The sequence below is a fragment of the Sylvia atricapilla genome, chromosome 2 (assembly GCF_009819655.1).
Source record: "Sylvia atricapilla isolate bSylAtr1 chromosome 2, bSylAtr1.pri, whole genome shotgun sequence".
In the NCBI taxonomy this organism is placed as follows: domain Eukaryota; kingdom Metazoa; phylum Chordata; class Aves; order Passeriformes; family Sylviidae; genus Sylvia; species Sylvia atricapilla.
The window spans coordinates 94,076,832-94,100,091 of record NC_089141.1 but is presented as its reverse complement, the minus strand read 5'-3'; the positions used below and the strand labels follow the sequence as shown (position 1 = coordinate 94,100,091).

General features: G+C 36.1%; 1 protein-coding gene across 1 annotated transcript in view; it reads left to right on the top strand.

Annotated features, from left to right (window-relative positions):
- Window positions 1-23,260, top strand: part of PUDP (pseudouridine 5'-phosphatase) — a 69,250-nt gene that overhangs the window by 27,835 nt on the left and 18,155 nt on the right. Inside the window, exon 3 of the mRNA XM_066313842.1 lies at window positions 12,411-12,640. Coding sequence (XP_066169939.1) covers window positions 12,411-12,640 — 230 coding nt within the window. The remainder of the gene's footprint in view (window positions 1-12,410; window positions 12,641-23,260) is intronic.

Sequence of the window (23,260 nt, the reverse complement as noted above, 5' to 3'; positions counted from 1 at the left end):
TTTAGCTTTCATATTTTTGGATTCTATACTACCTTAGTATATAACTCTTAACATCATATAAAGTGTTAGCAAGCTTATTTTACAGTTTAGTTAAACAAAACAATCCTTTTCCAGCCCGAGAACCAAGGACACTGTTGCAGCTTCAGGCCCAAAAAGTATAAAAACCAGAAAATTGGGGAGAGCAGACTTCATAATCTGAAGATGTAATTGGATATTTAACCAAAATATGTAAATGGAGCAAAACTTATAAAAGTGTGAAAACATGTGACCTGTTGTCCACCTTGGGTGTAGCCTCGGCCGGGCTCTTGTACTGTCCATGGTCCATCCTTTGAAGGACTTTTTAATAAATACCTACTTTATTCCTTTAACACTGTCTAGCCTCTGTTCTAGATAGCCCCTCAAGGCATGAAAATAAGCAAAATTCATACTAGGAAAAGCAGGTAAACATTTTCATCATCACCAAAATTGTTCAACCGAGTATCTTTTCAGTTCAGCTAAATACACATGATAACATTTTTCAATCTATACTCTAAAGTAGAATTAATGTGAACTAAGGTACAAGCTGAATTACCATGAATTTTGGGAAACCAGATTGATGAGAGCTAATAAGCTAAAGGAGAATGTCTCTAGCTACTTACTATTCAGTTTATTTAAGAACTGTTCTACAGGTAACCAGATTTTTTAATCAGATTCTGTCTGTGTATTCTGAGGCTGTTTATTAATGGATTGTGGATTTATTCTACAGTCACCTAATTTTCTTAAATTAAGAATGGGCTTCTTTCATGTGTTGTGCAAGATGTAAGATTGTAGTAATGTTTTGAGGGCTGTGTAAGAGGACTCTAAAGTGCTGTGTCTTTGGTCTTCTTTTGACAGGTGAGGTTATTAATAGACAGGTGAGGTTCTATTTTTCTATCAGTTTCTAAAGGTTGTCCAGAATAATGGATTGAAATTTTATGTGGTGGAAAGCACTGCTAAACAGTGACCAATGATGACTGAAAAAGGGACTCAGAATGCCACTTGTTTCTGGATGAGCTATGCATGTGATCTTGCCAAAGATGATACCTCTGCAAATTCCTAAATCAAGTAAATGACAGGTATGTCAGTGATAGTTAAGAATAGTGTGGAGATTGAATGAATATTTAATTGGCAATGCAATTCTTTCTCTTACAAGTTAGAAACCTGTCGTGGTTCTGGCTGAGACAGAGTTTGTTTTGTTCTTCATAGCAAGTGCAGTGTTATGTTTTGGATTTAGTATAAGAATAAAGTTGATAACAAACTGATGTTTGAGTAGTGCTTACCCCAAATCAAGGATTTTTCATTTGCTTATGCTCTGCCAGTGAATATGTGCACAATAAGCCAGGAGGGAGCATGGCCAGGACAGCTTATCTGCACTGGCCAAAGGGATATTCCATACTATAGCACATCATGCCCATAAACTGGGGTTGTTACTCAGGATAGGGACCAGTTGTGGCTGGAGGATGGTCTGGGCATCAGTCAACAGGTGGTGAGCAATTGTATTGTGCATCACTCTTCTTAGATTTTATCTATCTCTCTCCCTCCCCCTTTTGTTTTACAACTGGTAGTATTAATATTATCATGTTACTTCATTTTGATTATTAATCTGTTCTTATCTTAACCCACAAGTTTTTTTTTTTCCTGATTATTTTTCCTGATCCACCAGGTAGGACATGCACACTAAATGAGAGGCTGTGTGGTACTTAGTCTCCAGCTGGGGTTAAACCATGGCACAGACTTATATGACAGGCAGGCCACTTAGTGTACTACAACACCTCTGACACATAAGTGGCTGAAGACAGAATTTTGGCTATTTCAGTATGGCCATACTGACAGACAAGCTTCAGTACATCAGGCTGTGGTCAAAATACAAATTTAATTTAAGAAGAGGCTCCATCCATTTCTAATATGGAATTTTCTGGTTACTATTTGAGAATTTTTCACAGTCAGATTTATTTTTAGTTCTGAAAGGAACTTAAGGAATGGTAATTTTGATTCTGTGGAGAAAGAAATTAATCCAAGATGACACAAAATGACAGGCCTGCCACTGTGCTGCTTTTCTAAATATTTCTGTCAGAGTACAGACATTGTTATCTACAAGAGTGATGCAGTAGGCTTTCTGTTTCTGCAAATGCGTTTTGAGCATATCTGTCTTGCAGAGAAGTGCAGTCACAAGATGAGGGAGTGACAAGCAGAGCAGAAGAAAACCATGCATATGTATAGTTACCTACTTGTGTATAGGTGTGCTTTTGCATAAACCTAGAATAAATGCACAGTGAGAGAAACTGAACTCCGAATCATACAACTGCCAACAGTTGCTATAATCGTGTCGGGATTACAAAACTACTGATACTCTTTCACTGTAGTCTCTGGGTTTTGGCTCATCATCATTATCACAAAGCACATATCTTTGAGGATTGCGTGGCTGTGTATGCCTTTCATTTTCCATTCCTTGGTTGTTTTCATGATAACTGAGATATAGTTATTGTATCTCCTCTTCAGCCAGCGCAGAATGTGATGTACAAACTATTTTTTCAGTTCAAGTACAGTTGACTGTCCCTTGCAGTCATGAGGACATAATTTCATACCTCAATTTTAGTACCAAATGAAGTCAGTCAGAAAGCACAAAAAGAGAAGAAAGGATAACAGTTCAAATTTCAATGACAACTCACTCCAAATTTCTTTTTTCTTGGACAGTTCCATTCAACCAGCAGTTGCTTAACTGTTTAACTTAAGCTAGTTTGCTTAGCTATTGCTTCCTTGCTTCATGTTGTGCCCTTGACAGTTAAACAGACTTCCTACCATGAGCTTTTCTTTTCCTTGCTGTTTTTGTTTCAATGATGAGAAGCCCTAGTGAGTCCATGCTGGGTTCAGTGAGCCTGTAGCCCCTAGAGATCAGCCAGTTAGCTGCAAACTCAGAATGGTGCTTCCTGTTTGGCTGATATCAAACATCTGGTCTTTACATTAAGTCCTAAAGGGCTGCATCCCAACGATGCTTTTATCAGGAAATCAGCAACACAGTTGGTGCAGATTTTGATTGTAAAATTTAGTACTTACATTTCTTCTATGGTCATTCATGTGTCAGTATGTCCAGATTGAAAGGAGGGTAATGATTTGGTGAATAGGAAGTCTCCCTGACCATAAGGATCTCTGATACTTTTTAGGGAGCAATAAGATGAGTAGACAAAATTCCTTATTAATAGCCATGGCCTTCCAAAGGAGCAGGGGGAAGGGTGGGTAGCCTGGTAGTTCCTACCTCCATTTTTCTGGCATCCTGAAAGGATGACATAGCATTGCAAAAAGCACTTTTAAACAGTATGTCATAACAAATAAAGGAGCAGGTTGATCTGAGAGTTGTGTTTCTATAGTTTCATGAGATTCAGGAATGGAATGGAACGGAACAGAACAGAATAGAACAATTTCAGTTGGAAGGGACCTACAAATGTCATCTAGTCCAGCTGCCTGTTCAGGGCTGACCAAGTTAAAGCGTTCATGCAGTTAAAACAAGCAGTGGATAACCCCACCTCTCTCACACTGTCATCTTCACAGCAGCAATCCTGACTTCACCTCAGGACTGAGAGCAAGTGTATGAAATTATTAGCACCAGTGATGGGCTTGACATGGTTGTAGCACACCAGACTAGAAAAAAAAAATTAAAATAATTTTGTTACTTCTTTTTCTAAGTGAAGTTGTTTTGTTTTGCTGAGTGCTTTTTGTGTTCAGAGGCTGCTGAGGTTTCTTACCATACATTTGTTTTTGTAAATTTAGGGATTGTCATGGAATCGGCTAGAAATCTAATCAACCTGACAAAGCTCTGAATGCTAATGTTAGCATTTCTTTGATTAAAGAAAGTGATGAAATCTTGAAAAGCTCTACCACATTCATGTGGTGTCATATCACATTCAGTGTAGGAATTGTAAATGATTTTGGAAAAAAGGAGTAGTATTTTCAATACAGAAGCTATATTTATCCTTAAGATTTCAGTTTGTGTACAAGTGGACATAAATCATCAAGACATGCTTAATGTATGCACCGTTTGCACAGTTAATTTAAACACTATATGGACCACTTTGGTTTCCATTAGTCTTTTTCTTAGCACTAAATCTTTTCTTCTAAATATACACCAAATGCTCTTGGACAGCTTGTTTTGTGTAACATTACAGCAAATGAAATGGTCTTGAATATGGGTGTCTAAAGAGCCTTGGTTTTGGCACAGAGGTCAGATGTCCTCTGTTGTTGTGTTGCTTAGAGCAGAAAAGTAACTGTATCCAGACAGTGGTGGTGAATGAAGAGCAGTGCTATGATACTGAATGTTTCTGGAGAAAATGCAAAGTTGTATTTGACCATTGCCATTGAACATTCTCATTGGCAACATGGACAGTGGGATTGAGTGCACCCTTAGCAGATTTGCTGATGATGGGGGGCTGTATGGCCCAGTCAGCATGCTGAAGGGGAGTCCCTCCAGAGGGACTTGGACAGGCTTGAGTGATGTGTCGAGGAAAACCTCATGAAGGTCACCAAGGCCAAGTGCGAAGTCTTGCACCTGAGTTGAGGTAATCCCAAGCACCAATACAGGCACGGCAGAGGGTGATGGTATGAAAGCCCTAAAAAGAGAATCTTGGGGGTGTTGATTGACAAGAAGCTTAACACAGCCTGACAATGTGTGCCCGCATCCCAGAAAGCCAACTGTGAACTGCGCTGCATCCAAAGAAGCGTGGCCAGCAGGGCAAGGGAGGCGATTCTGCGCTTCTACTCTGTTCTTTCTGACAACCCACCTGGAGTGCTGCATCCAGCTATGGGCACCCAGCATAAAAAGGATGTGTCCTGTTGGAACAATTTCAGAGGAGGACCACGAAGATAATCAGCAGGATGAAGCATTTCTCCTTGAAGTGCTGACTGAGAGAACAGGGGTTAGTCAGCCTGGAGAAGACTCAAGGTAGACCTGATAGCACCTTTCAGTATCTCATAAGAAATCTGGACAAGGACTTTTACAAGGGCATGTAGTGACAGGACAAGGGGGAATGGCTTCAAACTGAAAGCTTTAGGTTAGATATTAGGAAGAAATTCTTTTCTGTGAAAGTGGTGAGGCACTGGAAAAGGTTGCCTGGAGAAGCTATGAATGTCCCATCCCTGGGAATGTTCAAGGACAGGCTGAATGGGGCTTGGAGCAGCTTAACCTAGCAAAGTTGGCCTTGCCAATGGTAGGGGGATTAGTGTTCAATGATTGTCAAGGTCCTTTCCAATGCAAAAAAATTCTATGAATTCATGCACAAACTACATGAACAAAATATGTGGTGACTGATACAGTTCTTCCAACAAATATCTCAGTGCACAGGTCTGAAAATATGTCGAGTAATATGGTGTTCTTTTAAAGAGTCTGTCGCCCATCTTGTTTCTTCTTTAGAATATTCTGCATCTAGCTACAAGACTTAGCAAGTGTAGTTGTATTAGCACAGGCTACATGGTGTAGACAAGCTCCAAAAGCATAGTAGGGAAAGAGAAACAAACCCTACATGTACATCAGCAAAGGAAAAGGGAAGCAGGATAAAAGAGGTAGCAGATTACCAGATTAGTCAAACATGATATGAGAATAAAAATAAAAACAGTGGTGTTTTTGAATGAGACTAAGTTGTTCAGATTAAAAAAATAAATAAGTTACACTACCACAAACTACTCCTCCCAAGAAAGCATAAGTATGTACAGATAAAATAAAATACACATAAGGAAAGATCTGGTTGCCCATGAAGTACAGTTTTTGTTTCTCCGTTAAAAAGAATTTTGTAGCGTATTTCCATACTCTTATTTTTTCAGACTAACACATTTCTTATCAAAAGGTTTGGGAAAAAAATCTTTCCTTTGGCTTATAATTACAGTTGACAATAAAATAAATATGACTATTAGTACTCATTAGTACATAGTACAAAGGGAAGTGGTCTTTATAGCTTACTGAAATAAGGAGAATGAGAATCTTTTCAACAACAAAAATTAACTGGTAACCAAATTATTGTGATTATAAAATACAGACAAACATAGCACAGGATTGTAACTGGATCACTTACCAAAAAAACAGTAACTACCTGAATAGAGGGATAAGACATAATCTTTAAAATTTCCTAAATATCTCACTTTTTCTAAAGTATTTTTATAGTCCCCAAAACTATGTCAAAGGATATCCAGCAGCAGTGGGTAGCACTAAAGTTGTTACTTTAATCAGAATTATTTGAAGCCTCTGTAAGTAAAGGTTATTGGACTTGATCCTTGTGGAACCCTCCCAACTTCAGCTTATTTTGTAATACTCTGAAATGAGAAGTAGTATTTTTATTAAACTAATTAAATTGTGTAGAAGCTTTTGAACATAGTAAGTCATCTTCATATCAGTACCCATTTTCTATTTTGAGTTGTTTTCAGTGTTTGCATGTGTTTACTTTCTAAAAAAAACCTCTGAAGGGAAAGACAAAATAATCACTCTAAGTTCAGGTAAAGTTTTTATAATTTCCATACATGTAGCCTTTAGCTCTCTGTAATAATTTAATTTGAACTTCCACTTGAATCTGAAGAATACACAGAATCTATGGAAACTTTATAGTATAGCCTGATTTCATTGACTACTTGGTGCTTACATTTAATTAGCTTAAGGAATATATTATTTATGGTGTTTTGTTTGTATGGGGTTATTATTATTATTATTATTATTATTATTTACTGTCTTGATTAAAGTAATCCTATGTTATATTGTTTCTTAGATAATTAGATGCCTGACACTGTAATTGCTTTAATAAGGACAGTGATCATTTGGAAGAATATGAGATATTACTGTATATGATGGTTCTCTCTTCTAGCCTGCTCAAAATGTTTTTTAGTTGGTTAACACTTCAGCTAACTTAGTTGTGAACTATCAAGGAGTATTATGTATGATGGTTGTGGCAGATCTGAGAACCCTGTGAGCTGTTTGGATTTTGTTTAAGGAAAATGAGGATGTGTCTGCTATATGTCCTTCCTCACAGAGAATGTTAGCTTTCAGATAAATTAAGAGCAGCGATACACACACACACATATTTGCTATTTCTCTATTAGCTATTGATTTCTTGTTTTTCTTTCTGGGATTGCATTGTCAATAAAATACTATTAATCAGAAATAAGATGTAATTGGCACCTAGGTGCCACTCAGGGAAGAACTAAGCAGTGGCAAGAGGGTAAACACTGTGGTGTTTGTGAAAGGGTATGCCACTGAAAATGACGGTTTAGTGTATTTGAGGCCTTCTCAGCCATGTAGGAGATTCTGTAATGTAATTTTGAAGCTTAGGTTTCATAGGATCTGTCTCATAAATTCTAGATGTTTAACTTATGGTCCTATTTGCAATGTACTTTTTCTTGAGAGAAGGTCTTGTGAAATTAATTTTTGAGGGCTTTTTCTTGCATAGCTTATGTTCATCTTTCTAGGATTGAGACATTAGAGAAGGCAAGGGGGCTGTCTGTGTAGACCTGAGCATTTATGTGACCTTGCTCTCGCACTCTGTGCTGACAGTAACAAACCAGCTGTTTTCCTGAAGCTGGAATGCTGAGACTTTGGCAGTGTGTATAAGACCATCAGATAGCAGATCTTCAGGCTAAGGTACTGTCAGAGCTTGGTGTGTGTGATTGTTTGTATGATGGTGTTATGACTTCAGACAAATCAACTGCAACCAGAAATATAAACACCAGTGTGAGTGAGTGAGGGTCCAGAGTGATGCAGAGTCCCCAGGCAGGTGCAAAGCAGAGCTGCTTTATTACAAAAACCAGGCCTTTTAAAACAGTTAGCCAGTTATCAGCTATGTACTTTTAAACCATAACAAACATAATCCAAGCAACCACTATACACCATGATGTGAACACACAGTGGTTACCTAACTTGTTTTTCTACCCCTAATTCAGCTGATTCTCTTTCCCACAGTCCTTTTCTACCTAGCCAAAGTAGCAGACCTGAGCCATAATTTTTACAAAGCCTTCCCTTTGTAAGGTTTTACCTATATGCAACAGACCAGACATTCATTTGAGAAACAGAGGAAACTGAAATTAAGGTTCAGTCCTGAAGCAGCATGTGTAATTCTCTTCCTTATCTCATGTGTTTTCCCAGTTTATCATGGGGATCATTGTCCTGTTTATCTTGAAGAACATTCTTATATACTACTGTAACACATTCATAGACAAAAGTTTGGTTGGAGACTAACATTTGAAAAAAATAGAAGATCTTTATAGTTTTTCCTTCTTTATCTGAAAGCATTTCATAAGAAATAGATCTGAATCTGGACATACAGAAGCAATACAAGTTAAGAACAGTTAAAGGATAGATAAATACAAGGAAAGAGATGGTACAAAAACTTGAAATTATATAAAATAAAATGTAACAAAGATGTATGTGCTGTTCTCATGACACAGAGATCATTTTTATATAAAGCTAAAAGGAAAATAAAAATTCCCTTTGCTTTCCATCAATTTGAGTTAGTTTTCAGGGGTTTCATCTTGTTAATTTTCACTTCATGATCAATAATGTAATTTGATTATAAAATGTGATAGCTTAAAAGGAATAATGTAGAATTATTATGTAGTGTTTTAATAGCATGTAAATAATTAGATAGTGATTCTCATTAGTTCATTTTAGTTTAACATTATTTGGTTTCCTGAACTCCTGGTGTACATGTTTGTATTAGTCAATTAAAAAGTAAATGTGACAGTTAGCCCAGGGGTTTTGTTGTTCACTATAAGTCTTATTTTTAGTTTCTCAGTTGATCCAATATATTAGTCACCAAGGATATCAACCGAATCTAAAAAGAACAACACAACACCTGGAGTCTAGAGAGGGATAAAAATTCATTTTTCAAAAAAATAAAATATATATCTGCTTTTCCACAATTTTCAGAACAAAATAGCCTATCTCTTTCTTTTAAATGTGTCTGTGGTCTCAGAAGAAATAGGTCCTTTCTGTTGGTTTAATTTTTTTTCTCTTTTTTTTTTTTTTCTCCAAGTTGATATCTTCATTGGCATTTGTGATTAATTGGCTTTTAAAGATGCTGACATTTAAAGCTGGTCCTCCTTCTTTGCAGCTTCTGTAAGGAAGCTCTGCTTGCAATTCTTTTCACCTGTTTTTCTGTGCAATGGTCACTGGTGCTTAACTGTTCTAGTTAGTATATATTAAGCTTCTGTGTTGATCTAAAACTTCTTATTTAAAGAGATAGCATAAAGATACAGTACTTACCTCTGACTATCTGAAAACAGGACTACATTTGGGAATAAACCATAACAATGTGGGATATTTATTCCTAATTTTTTTTTATTACTACTTGAAGAATTTATGTGGTTCTGCATAAGATACTTATTACCTGTGTGCCACATTTGGAGTTTATTCTTATGCTGTAAAAACAGATCCTTATTTATTTTGATCTTTCTTTAATTTTTATTCTTGCTTTATATGACTGAGTTTTCTGTAGGAGAGGTGGAGGGTAGTGCCAAGAAGTCTAGCAGAGGGGTCGCTCTGGGATGGAGGGGCCTCGATCCCTAACATGGTAGCCATAAGTAAGTTAGAATTTAGGGAGATTGTGGGAATTTTCAGTATACTTCTTCAGAGCCACTGAGTTTTGAATTGGTTGGTTTTGATTGTCATTTCATTGAAAAATCTTTGTAGCTATAGAAGATACAAAGACACTTTATTTGCCAGGGGAAGTTTCTTATGGATCCTCAATTCCGTTCCCCAATTCCACTTCTGTTGATGTTTTCTTTGAAAAAAAAACATTAGAAAGATACTAAGGAAGATATTATCTTCTTAATGAAGAATTATATACTGAATTAGTACAATAATTGTGTCAGTAATTTGATGTGGTGGTCAAGTGTCTAGAGCTAAACTGGTGGTAATTAATGCAAACCAAAATGGATTTTCCTGATCTATAGCTTTTACAAAGAGGAAAGCAAACCTGGAATAAAAATATTTTTCAGCTTCTGCTGTTTTGAGCTTGTCAAGTTATGCTAGATATTCTTCCAATTGCAGTTTAATTCTTTTTCTGGACAACTGATTTGACCCTTGCTTCTTTTTTTTCTATCTTGCTCTATTTACATGTATGCAAATAATATTTTTTAAGTGGTATATTCTCTGAATAATATAAATATTTTCTCTCTGGAGATATTAGGGACAACTGTACTTTAGCTCCCTTGTTGTGAGGGAAGCCAAAAAGAGAAATCAAACATACATGCGTACACATTTACACACCGAAATCATGATATGTGCTTGAGGAATGCAAGAGAGAACCCTGAAGAAATGACCTTTCTGCAACAGAAAGGCTACCTGGCTACCTCCTATAGAAACACAAAATAAACATACCCAGTGAGAGATGAACTGAAGCTGTCATGAAGTGCGACTTAAGAAAATTAGCTATTTGAAAAGAGCAAAACAGAGAAAAATGACCATATCATAGCAAGAGTGTAGGAGACAGGAAAAGTCTTCTGCTTATGTAATCTTTAGACATAAGTAAAAAATACACATATGTGTGCTAGCCTTCCTAAACATTGCAGTTTATTAAATTCCATAGAATGAATACTTTTTATTTTAGGGAAGAGACTTACACTACTGGTTTATATTAAGGAAGCTTAGTGCTTCCATTAATTTAATATAGACTTACTTCGCATGATTCGGAATGAAGATATAAACTGTCTGGACTAAGAAGCTGGCTTGTATTTAACATCATATTTCAGGACATAGTAGCATCATTTGGGGAAAAGTGCACTTGCTTAGGATAACCTCTCAAGGGAGCATAGGAAAGCTTTTTATATGGCTGATGTTTTGACCTTAGAGGAGCAGTAGTGCTTGCTATGTCTATCCATCTCAAAATCTAACACTAGAGAAGTGCGTTTATTTAAAGGCCGTCTTCAAATACAGGCATGGAGCTGGAAATGCCAGTTTTTAATTGTTTTATTAGATTCTGGAGAATAAAGGAAAAATCTGCTGAGATTCATACCTATAATAGGACATACATACAAGTCCTATTTCCAGATAGGTAGATTAGTTACTGCACCTATTCTTTAATCTACACACTTTATTATCAGTAGTACTTATAACTTCTCAAAGTTGGTGTATGACTATACTTGGGAATAATGTATGGCAGACAACATTGTTGTTTATAGAATTAAATGGCTGGATCGCAAGGGAAATACAAATCAGAGGTGGTGAAGTGGCAAAGGAGGAGCAGTAGTGGTTTAAGGGAGTGGAGATCAGGTATAACAATGACAGTTAATCAGGAGAAAGAGAAAAAGATTATTTTTGTATAACTGGACATTAAAAGGATGAGAATTAATGTAGTTGGAAAAAGAAAACAAAATTATCCTCAAGTTGTAACAAAGAACCAAAAGTCAACTGGAGTCTACTTGAACCTAAACTACCTGAAACTAATATCCTGTGTCCAGTGCAGTTGGGATTAGTGACAAAAAGCACAGCTGAAATTATTTTACAGGTATGGAGGATTTTCTCTTGTGAATTGATAAAGACCAGACGTCCACACTTGTTCTTCATTAGATGGTGATAATTGTTTTGTCTGGTAAAGGTCTCTAGTGTTTAGAATGCTTCAGCAAAGGGCCATTAAACCCCCTTCAGAGAAAACTCAAAACTTGAACCGGATAACAAAGTATGTTTCCCTCTTACACAGACTGGTTGTGTTTTCACTGTTCACTGCATTAACCTTCCCTAGAAGACTGGATCAGATTCAAGTTTCTACCCATTAGGCTTGAGGTGTTCATTACTCCGGGTTCACAGCATCAATAGATAAAGCTCTGGTATTAACTGTGACTGACAGCTGCTCTCCTCTGCCCAGTAATGCTTGCTTTAGTAATTGCAAAAGAGAGAAACCGAGCTTTCTTACAGGCTGGTTTGAGTCCCCTGGATACCTACTTCAGAAATTAAAACGCTGCAGTCCAGTGAAAAGGGTATACTTTTTTTATTTTTTTTTTCCCCAGGAGCATAAGTGTATATGAAAGAAAATGTTCTCCCAAACTCCTAGAGTTTCAGCTAATAAACTTACTAATTCAGCTAATAAACTTACATAATGTGGGGACATTGCTTAATGAGTTTCTAGTGGGTCTCATTACGTAGTGATGTTAATCACATTTTTGGCATGTTTTGTGAAAAGCGTTGTTTGATAACAGAAAACTATGTATATAACTTAAAGAATGTTCCATGGTTGTTGAGGGTAGAAGGAACATTACAAATATAGCAAGAATTTTCTTTTGCACTGACTGTTCGAAATAGGTTTATTACATTCAGTAAGACAGCATTGTTGAATAGTGTTAAATGCTTTGTAATTGGTTATAAACATTCATATGTATACCAACTTACATGCATATATATAAAAACTAAAATGTATATATTTGTCTTGCAGGGGTCCATAAACTGATCCATCATTTACTCAAACACAAGATACCCATAGCTGTTGCCACCAGCTCCAGTGAAGAATCATTTCATAATAAAACAACCAAACACAAAGAATTGTTTCGTCTTTTCCATCATATTGTGATGGGAGATGACCCTGAGTTGAAGCGTGGCAAACCACATCCTGATCCATTTTTACTTTGTGCAAAGAGATTTGACCCCCCTGCATCACCAGAGAAGGTAAGAGGGGGGAAAGACACAAATTTAGGAACTTTCTGTTTGGGCTATATTTGGATTTTGTTTTTAAGGTGATAAAGACTTAGATTATGTAATATATGTATATTATATTATATAATATTATATATATATGACTTAGACTATATGTCTAGATTATATATATATATAAAATAGATAATATAAGCATTATAAAAATCAGCAACTCTTGTTTTCAAAGATGTTTCTGCTGTCAAAGAGAGAGATTTCCCCCCAACTACCTGTAGAGCTTATTATTCAGATTGCCCTGATTTGCTATATGGCAGCATGCAGTAATAAGAAACTGTAATAATTTTCTGTTGTTAATTGATCGATCTGCAAGCTTAACTTCAGTATTCAGGGTTTGGAAATAGTTATTTAAACATAAGCCAGTTTATTTTTCATACATTCATGGCTGATTTACCTTTTAAGTGTCAAAACATTAAATATAGTTCTTTGTGAAGAGGACATATATTTTTCTGAAGCTACATCTTTCCACTACCAGTCTAAATCTCTGAGATCACAGTTCTTGTTTCCAATTTTAAACTATCAGTTTGAGCAATGTTTCTCAAATAGTAGATGTATTTAGTTTTCCTGTCTAATATATAACTCTACAAACTATTCTGAAATAGAAATCTGTAGGAAGAATATTTCACATAAACTGAAGTTAGTTAAAATAATGTCTTCATTTTTATTTTAAATTAAATTGCCTTTATCCTTAGAATATTTTTCTCACTTCTTTTCTGTCCCAAGTGGAACATAAGTTCTGGAGGTTTGGAATTAGTTTCTTTACTGCAGAAAAATGCATTACGGGCTAATTTTAAGGAAAAAAAATAGGTAGGTTAGACTGTGATTACTGCCCCTCTCAGTAGAATTTTGGAGTAAAAAAGGCTACACAAATACATATGGAATCATTATCCAGGAGTCCTCACTGTTCATAGTTCATGTTCTCACCCAGGGTCTAAATGGTATTTTCCTTGCCTGGGAATACAAAGTGAATTAAGTTTGATGCAGTGTGGTTTACTGTTGAACAGAGTTAACCAAACTGGGCTTGCGTTTTGGTTTGATTTGGTTTTTTTCTGTTGCAATTTCTCTTGTTGTTCTGTATATGTGAATCTACTTAAGTTTTAGCTCGCATGTTCATAAATGATACACCAAATATACATAACCAAGGAAATTGAATGTCAGCTGTGTTAATGGCAAATTAAACTATATTTTCATGGGAGGAGCAGAAGGACACTTTCCCAAAACTCTTAGTTCATGTGGTTCTATTTCAGAAAACCCACAAGGTGGTAATACTTAAAAAGAACAAAAACATTAAAAAGCAACCCAAAAGGAAGCAACAAAATTAGTGAACTAGTGAGCCAGTGACACTATGTAGATTCTTGTATCCTTTAGTTGTGTCAGCATTGAAAAAAGTATATGAAGAAATAGTAGCATCTGTATTAAACTTAATATTTTTAAACTTTAAAGGTATGTTAGACAATCAAAGTCACAGATTGTTAATACTAGTTTTGTATTTTTCATTTTGTTAACTTCCCTTTGAAGAAGGGCATAGATGTTTAAATCCATACTTTTCCTTTGTAAGAAGTTTACAGCATCAAATTCCCTTATTGCAGATAATTCAGCTGAACTTTTTTTTGTTTTTGTTTCATGTACAAAAGTCACAAATGTTAAAGTGTGGGAAATTCACACATGCACAGAATTCCCAAGAGGAAGGAAATGAAAACAGTACATGAGAAACTATCCAAAAGATTTGTGACCAGTTGTAGTGTAATGGAGTCATCTGCAGTGTTTTGTCCCAAGCAGTGAACTAAGAGAGCTACAGGTTTGGATTTCTTGCCAGCAATCATTAACATGCAAGGTTGCAGCCAAGTATCAGGAGGTAATATCCACATAAGCAAATAATTGGACTGAAGCAAACCAGATTGCTAGAGCATCATAGGTAGTGCTTAGGCCCATACATCTATGCTATATATTATTTAAATGTTTTCTATTGGATTGGATTTACTGTGATCCCAGGCCGAGACAAGGTTCTTTAGAGCTATATGTATTTTTTAAGCATTGGATCTTGCTTGATGAGTGGCTGCAGAGAACTTACACTGGAGCTGCCTTCTAAAGCAACCTAGTACATACCAAAACTACCTAGTGAAACAAACTATCAGGGACAAAGTGAGAACTTTAAAGTTTGCTTCAAAACTTTGTTGCTGCTGTTAGCAAAAAATACAATGTAAGCATAGAAAACCAAATCCAGAATTTAGCTGTAGTGTCAGGTCAGTTGGTGACTGTTGCTGTGTAGGTGTACTTCTGCAAGTAGACCAGTATTTAAGTGATATATAAATGGGTATGATAGATATGTTTATCTGCTTTGCTGTCATTGAAGAATGTAATAAATATCTATCTTTAAATTTCTTAGATGTTGACCTTTTGATTTGCAGTCTTTGGTTAATTAGGAACTTAATAAGCATAATGATAAAATGGTAGCACAGGAATTTCGAAAAATATATACCCTGCAAATTCAGCCTAGGTCTCCTATCTTGTGCTGCATGAAGCATCATATGAACTTCCAACACTAGTAACAGTGCACAGTGATATAAGTAATTAAGTAAATCAGTCAGGTAATCAAAATATAATCTGGAAACTAAATAGTAGAAATTTTGTATTTTAATAAAATTAATTTTTTAAAATATATTCCAAATTCAACTCTCAAATGCACAGATGCAACTTGTATGAAAATCCTCTGGAGCTGTACATGTGTAGAAACAATGTGTTCTTGAATATTATAGAAAATTCAGGCCACAATGTTCAAAACACTGTGTTCTTTTTCATACATTTTATTTAGATGGTTGAAAAACACTTTTCATAGCATTTATTTCTGTTTGGATTCTGGTCAGGTATAACAGATACAGCTAGACTATATCTGCACAGATGATTTGGCTTAACAAATGCCGGCTCGACCAGCCTAGCTCAAAGGAAATGAGTCCCTAGATGTGACAAGGATAGGATTCAAATCCAGTCAGAGGACCTTAGCCAACCTCTGAAGCACAGATCCACAGATCCAGTGAACTGGGCAGAGTTAAGACCCTTTGCCAATCATGTCTGTAAGCGTGAGAAATTTAAAAACCCTATAAAAGGGGCTGCCAGGCAATAAACGAGGCTGTTGCCACATGATCCTCAAGCATGTGTATGTTGCATCCCTGTTTTTGACTCCATTGCGACAATCAGGGAATATTTAAACAAACTGGACAGTAATAAATCCAAGGACCCTAATGGGCTCAAGTTCTGAGAGGTCTGGAAGATGTCATTGAAAGGCCACTTTCCATAGTCTTTGATCTGTCATGGCTGTTGGAAGAAATGCTCAAAGGCTGGAGACAGCAAATGCCACTCCTGTGTTGAAACCAGGCAAGAAGGATGACCCAGGGAACTACAGGCTTCTCAGCCTCCTCTCGATCCCTGGAAAAACATGATGGAACAACTTACCATGAAAATCATTTCCAGGCACAGTAAGGACAAACAAACCATCAGGAGTAGTCAGTATGACTACACCAAGGGAAAGCCATTCTTGACAAACCTGATTAACTTCTTTGATGAAGTGACTGTCTTGGTGGACATGATGAGAGCAGGGCCTGTTGTCTGCCTGAACTACAGTAGTGCCTGTGACAGTCTGACCCATATGGTGTGGATGAGCAGACAGTGAGATGGTTTGAAAACTGACTGAGTGGCCAGGCCCAGAGAGTTGTGATCAATGGCACAAATCTAGGTAGATGCCAGTACTTAGTGGTGTGCTCCAGGGGTGAATACTGGGTTTTAAATCTGTTTTTACCTGGATTTACAGGTTTTAGCCTGTTAAACATTTTTCTAGAGGTGTGGATGAATTAAGAGAATGCTCAATAGGATCTTATTAATGCATATGAATACCTGAAGAGAGACTGTAATGAAGAAGGAGACAGTAGTGCCCAGTGATGGAACCAGAGGCAATGGACACAGACATACACAGGAGTCTGTCTGGGCAAAAAGAATCATTGGGTGGTTTTTTTTTGTTTGTTTGTTTGTTTTGTTTGTTTGTTTGTTTGTTTTTGTTTTTTTTTTTTTTTTTTTTTTTTTTTTTTTTTTTTTTTTTTTTTTTTTTTTTGGGTTTTGGGTTTTTTTTGTTTGTTTGTTTGTTTGTTACTGTGAGGATGGCCAAGCACAAAGGTTGCCCAGGAGATTGTGGAGATTTTCAAAATTTGTCTGGACACAGTCATGTGCAACAGAGGAGGTTGGACCAGATGAGCTCTGGAGGTCCCTTCCAATCTCACTCATCCTGTAATTGAGTGATTAACTTCACAGATTTGATCTGAGGGGGGAAAAAAAAGGGGAAAAAAACACTTTTACTGAAAAATATTTTTCTGATCGACTTTAATTTATAGAGCTCATGTTATTTATAATCCTGCTTTTGGAATTTAAAATACTAGAATATTTATTTTTGATTTAAAAGATTTTATAGTAACCAGGCCATTTGTATGTATTTTTATAATTTATACATATATATATTTATATGTCAACTATAACTTTTCAGTGCTATCTTGAAGAAGTTTTGTTTCATAATAACAAAAATCATATGCAAATAAATTTATTTTAAATATGGCTCTGAATCAGAATGTTTCTGTCATCCACATGCCAACATTTATACATATTTCCAATAGACTTCTGTCATCAAAACTGCAGAAATTGACTTCCTGCTTAAGGGGATTGAAGGCTAAGGCATTTCTTTCCAGTATTTTGGTTGATTTGCCTATAGCTTTTCTGTAAAATAAAGGACATTAGTAGTAGTTTAAAAGAAAATAAATTCATTTATATCTACTTTATAAACAGAGGGATAGATTGTAATACAAATGGTCATAACTCTCTTACGAAGAATCAACCTGTTTTATTTTAAAAGTTCCAAGTGATATAAATCATTGCCTTAATTTAAAACACTATTTCTTTGCTGTTTCTTCCACTTCTAATTAATTAATTGATCCTGTAGTTACAAATAATCTCTGTACCAAATCTAGAGAGAGCTCATTAAATTTTTTTCAGACTGATTAAATGGCATTAGGATTTATGAGTCTCAGTGGGCATTTTGTCATAGAACAGAGAAGTTCAAAAACAAATTTTCTGTGACTTTTTTGCTCTAGAAGATATAAGGAAAGAACAGTAGATTCAGAACATTATGACATTCAAATATTTTGTAATTTTATTTAATATTGTACAAATAAAACAGGATAAAGAAGGCTGATTAGCACTTAACGGGGCCATTTTTTTGTTAACTTTTGTAAATAAGGATGCTAAACCCATTCTTTTGTATTATCCCCTTGATTTTTTAACTTTTTCTATTTTTTCCCCCATTCAACTCCTCCATTTTTAGTGTTTGCATGTAGCATATATATTTTACTCACTATGGTTTTCAGATAAGCAAGTATTAAATTAGTGATGTTGCTGTTATTCCTTGTTTATACCCAGAATTTTAATGTATTAGGAGTACTTTATTTAAAGTACAGAAATTACAGACATGAACAGCCATTCTAGGTGGTGCATTAAGCTGTAAATTGGAATCCCTGCTGTTCAAATTAAATGTTTTAGTCACCATAAATCTGTCCCTTTTCCATTTTATGAATTAATTGGCTTATACTCTTTTCTGAATGTTTACAATTCACATATTTTTTTATTTTAGAAATAAAGGCATTAAATGTAAAAACATGGACATTTTTCAACTGGGTTAAAATATACATCAATGGCTGTTTCTTCAAGCTTGGCTCTAGTCTTTGTTTGCATAGGCTAGATTACCAATTTTTTCTCATCAGGAACAGCTTTCAAAATAGCTGTTCAAGGTATAAACCATTTGGATTTGCTCAAGCCCTGCTGTCTTATTTCCTTGGACTCACAGTTCTTACTAGGTGTTTTAGCATATCATTAGATATTTGTTTTTTCCAGTGGATATAACTTGTGATGGTCAGAGTATAAAGTTTGAAGTGCTATGCTGCATTCAGGAAGAGAGATGACAAAGAGTTTGTAGATGATCACTGTTGTTCTCAGACATGGTTTGACAGAGGCAGATACAACTCATGCCAGTGACTGCTTATTATGAAGAGGGGTCAGTGTTGCTCCACAACTCTTTCTGGCTGAAGGTCCATTTTGAGGTAGAAAGCAGAATTTGGTCTTTCTTTTCAAAATCCACTGGACATTCTTGTCTGTACTGATGTATTAAAGTTCATTAATTAATTAGGTATTTGATGGGTTAGAGTCAATAAATAACTTTTTGCCTTGTCTGATTTGTTGATGCCAGCTCCAGGGTAGCCATGGGCTTAGTAGACTAAATGAAGGTCTGGGATGTTTGAGTGTTTCTGGGGTGTATTTTCTTGTTGTCCCTCATCTGCAGGGTTGTTCTCTGTTAGTGTTCTGGTTAGCCTTGCATCCTGTGCCACACAGGGACCAGCTTCAAAGACAGCAAAGATTCTCCCACGACAGAGGTGTGTCCTGGTGGGGATTGTACACCCGGGGAGGTGGTAACTGATTCCGTGCCACAAGAGGCTGAAACCATTGAGTACATACAAGAGGCTGAGTACACACAAGAGGCTGAGTACACACACCTTGTTTAAGTGTTTTGCAGCAAAAGCAGAGTTCACTCCCTTACCAAATTTAGATTACATAGGTTTCACTCTTATTGTACAAATAAGAGTGAAAAGGCAAATTAACTATTTCCCAGCATTTGTGTGTACCCAGATTAGTTTAGTTCTGTTATGTAGATCGTGCCCTGAAGTGTTGAAAATGGATAGCAGGTGAAATCTGAAAGGGTATATCTATGGACTTGGGAACAGAATGTTTCAACTTGTCTGCCTTCTAACCAGGATGAGGTGCCAAGTCCAAGGAACCTCCTTTTCTCTGATTTCGTAGCTTTTTGGAGAAATGGGTTATTTTGCATTTATGTATGCATCCAAAATTGCCCAGTCTTAACAGCTTGTGTCTTTTTATCAGGAACTAAAAATATCTTGCAGTTAGTCTTTTGTAAAGCGTAATTGGAAAAGTAGTTCCAGCACATTTCTACAGTGCCAAGAAAAATTCTCCATAGAGAACACAACAGCAATCTGGAACTTCTGCTTTCCTTTTAAAGCAGATCAGAAGAGAGTTTTATCCTTGTCTTGTCCACTGTGTGGACTACTTCCTGAAAAAATGGAGGAAAATACCTTTTTGTGCACTTTTGAACCTGAGAAATTCAGTCTCCCAACCTTTGGACTGCCTTGGGAATTGTTCTAGTTATCACATGTTGCATCAGCTTTCTGCTCAGAAAGGTTCTTGGCTAGAACTTTCTCGTGAATTCCTGAAGACTTTAATTTTCTTGTTCTGCAGTGTGACTGAAGGCATATCTAGATGGCAAGTTGTTTTTTGATTATTTAGTATACGTTGCTGGGCTAATTCCTGAATTCCTGCTATTATGAGGCACTGCAAAATAATAAACAGCATAACTTTTTAAGGGTTCCTTTCCCTGCTGGAGAAGCTATTGATATCAGATAAACACTGGAGAAATTTAAAGGAATAAATTATTAATAAATCGTTATTTTAATTTCTAATTTAATTTTGATTTTAAGCAATCTAAACTAATTAGTTATTGAACAATATACTTTTATGTATATTTCTAGAAGCTTTACAGCTTGGGATGCAAAGATGCAGAACTCCAGTGGAATATACTTCTATTGTGACACACTTTTGAGCAGCCTGTTGGCTGAATCCTGCGCCTTCTCAGCTGCTACATAGTCTAAGCATGTAGCCCTTACTTGTGTCTCCCAGGCTGGATGATGAAGTCTGTTGTTAGGAAGCTTTCCCTCCAGCTGTAGAGAAAAGAACACAAGGTATTTCACCATGTCTCACAATCTAGGACTTCTGAAGATCTACTTGTCACAACCCATGGGTAGCGGGTGTGATGTTGGTTATAGGCTCTTGACACGTCCAAAGGCACTGGACCACATCTGGGAACTCTTATGTTTTCTTATACAGTCTTCTTAACTGTGGCAACCAGCCCAATGTTTTCACTCAAAAGGTGTTGCCTAATACAAACTTAAATTCTTAAAATATATTTCCACAAAAAGTGTCAACTAACAAGCCCTTGGTTTTGTACAGTACACTTCACAACTCCCACAAAAACCTCTTCAGAAGGTGCTGGCTCACAAACACGCCACCACACCACTGCACAAAGGTAATGAGCTGGGGTGAAGAAACTGAGCACAAATCCTAAAGGAGAGCAGAAAGTTGGCTCAGGACAGCACACTGCTCCACCTCCATGTGACTCTCTCTTCTGATCACCTTTCCTGTAGCAAAACTGAATATTTGAGACAAAACATGCTTAGATCTGGTCTTCTGCACTACTATACACAGGCATATTTCCTCTAAGTTCATAATAGATAATATAAACTAAAAAGATAATTAAAGGAAGGAGACTGTTTGTTTTCAGGGTTTTTTTTCAATTATCATGCTCTCAGTTGTTATGCTTGATTTACTTCCTCCCTTTTCTTTTGAAGCATGTGTACTTGTGTGTTCACATGTGCACTCATCCACTCTCCAAACCTACCTCTCCCCATGCTGGCAGTCTTTATCATATATTTGTGGAAGAAAAATGAGATGTTGTATGGCTTGCAAGTAATTTAACTTTTAAGTGTTCCAGACATTCCCCTTGTTACTGCAGAGCATGTTTATTTATGGATGTATTTGTCTTACAGAGATGAAAAAAGTCATTGAAATTCCATACAAAAAGTAACCTGGTCAAGGTTTGCTTTCACTAAAGGTATCTTAATGACTGGAAGAGGAAAGAAGGATTATAATTAGTTCTTAGTCTTTGGGGTACTCTACTTGGAGGGGTGGAGAGGTAGGAATACTTTTTTTTCCTTGCATTTGTCTTGATAATGTATCAAGTAGCTGCTAAGGGACTTGGTGAAATGTGATGCAGAATAATAAATTATGCTCTGCAGCCTTCTTTGGTTCTACGTGAGGTGAGTGTGTAAGCACAAACAGACTGATGCACCTCCAAATTGAAAGAGCATTATGTTCAGATTAGCAGGTCACTGGAGAAACGTTGCTAATTGTTTTAGGGAACTCATTATGAGTATTATCACATATTAATTATGCATGGTAAGTAGGAAAAAAGAGGGGGAAAATTCTTGTTTTGTGATAACTTGCTCACTGAGTTATCTTTTCTTACTTTCAAGACCTTGAGCATTTTCTTAGAGATGCCAAACAGCAGTCGTTGAATAATTAGATTTTAATTAACAAGAATTTTCACAAAAAATGTTTTTAATGTCTTTTGAGTTTTAGCAAGCATGAATAAATCCTCTTTCAATAAGATCTAGTGCACTGATTCTCTCTGTATCTGAAGTTACCTTTGTAATCACCTAGTGCTTGTAACAAGCAGTGGTTTCAGGACAAAAAATGAAGACTGAAAGAAGGAATTGCATTGTTGGCAACAGTTTTTGGTTGTTTCTTTGTAAATTACTGTCATGGAGAAACCTCTGGAAACCTTTGAAAGAATACAGTCAGCTATATGTTTTTTTAATGCACTAAGGCTAAGGAATGATGAGTTAGTTTTTTGTTCTTTGTTTAAACTACTTGTTCCTTGCGGAAATGTGGTTGTAGCTAGTTTTCAGAGAGTTGGTATTACATGGTAGGGTTCTTCTTATTCTGTTGTGTGATAAAGAATTTGTAAGAGTCTGTCCTTTTATCATGATTGCAGAAAACCTACATATAGAACCATCAATTAACACTGGTAAATTATTTATAGTCTAAACAGGGCAAAGCTTTTTGCTCAGACTCATTGCTGCATTACCAAATAAGTGCACTTAGAAGGTAATTACAAAGTGTACTCATAAAGCAGTATCGAAGGGGTTTTTTTCATTATTGTTGTTATAGGTGTTATAAAGATAAAAGACCTTGTAGTATACAAAAGAACTGAAGACATCAAGACTTGTCTGCTAAAAAAGGATACTTAACATTTCAATTTCAGCATCTTTTTATCTTAGAATAATAGCATAATTCAAAGCTAAGAAGGAAACGGTTCAAGTTAAACTTCAGTAAGACTGAAGTGATTCTGATTTAAAGTAGAATACAATTCCAAGAAATGTAGAAATGCTGCCCTCCTGTTCCTTAAAAAAAAGAAAAACAAACCACCTTTTAATTTTTGTCTAAATGATACTAAAGATAGGAATTGCTGCTAATACTCAGATTCAGTGTCCAGCTTATTGTCAACTCTGATGACAGCTAATAATCACAGCTTAATATTTACCTTTTAGGTAGAGGTGGTCAATTTATCCACTTAAATTCTGTTGCTCCCGTATCAAGTTGTTTCTAACAAAAACAGACAAAAAATAGGCTATAGTAACCCTTTCACAGGATCTGTGGTTTTTCTTGATATTGATGTGTGCCCAGGACAGTGAATTCTTGAATTCTTGTACATGTTGCATATGTTCCAGTGTCAGCTTTTTATGTGTTATGAGTGGGAAATATAAGAAGTAATTGATCTGCCACTCAGTATTGTTAAGTGCTGCTTGTCACATCCCTTTTTATTTTTTGTTCCATAAATAAAGCTCTTTAGTGTGTCTTCAA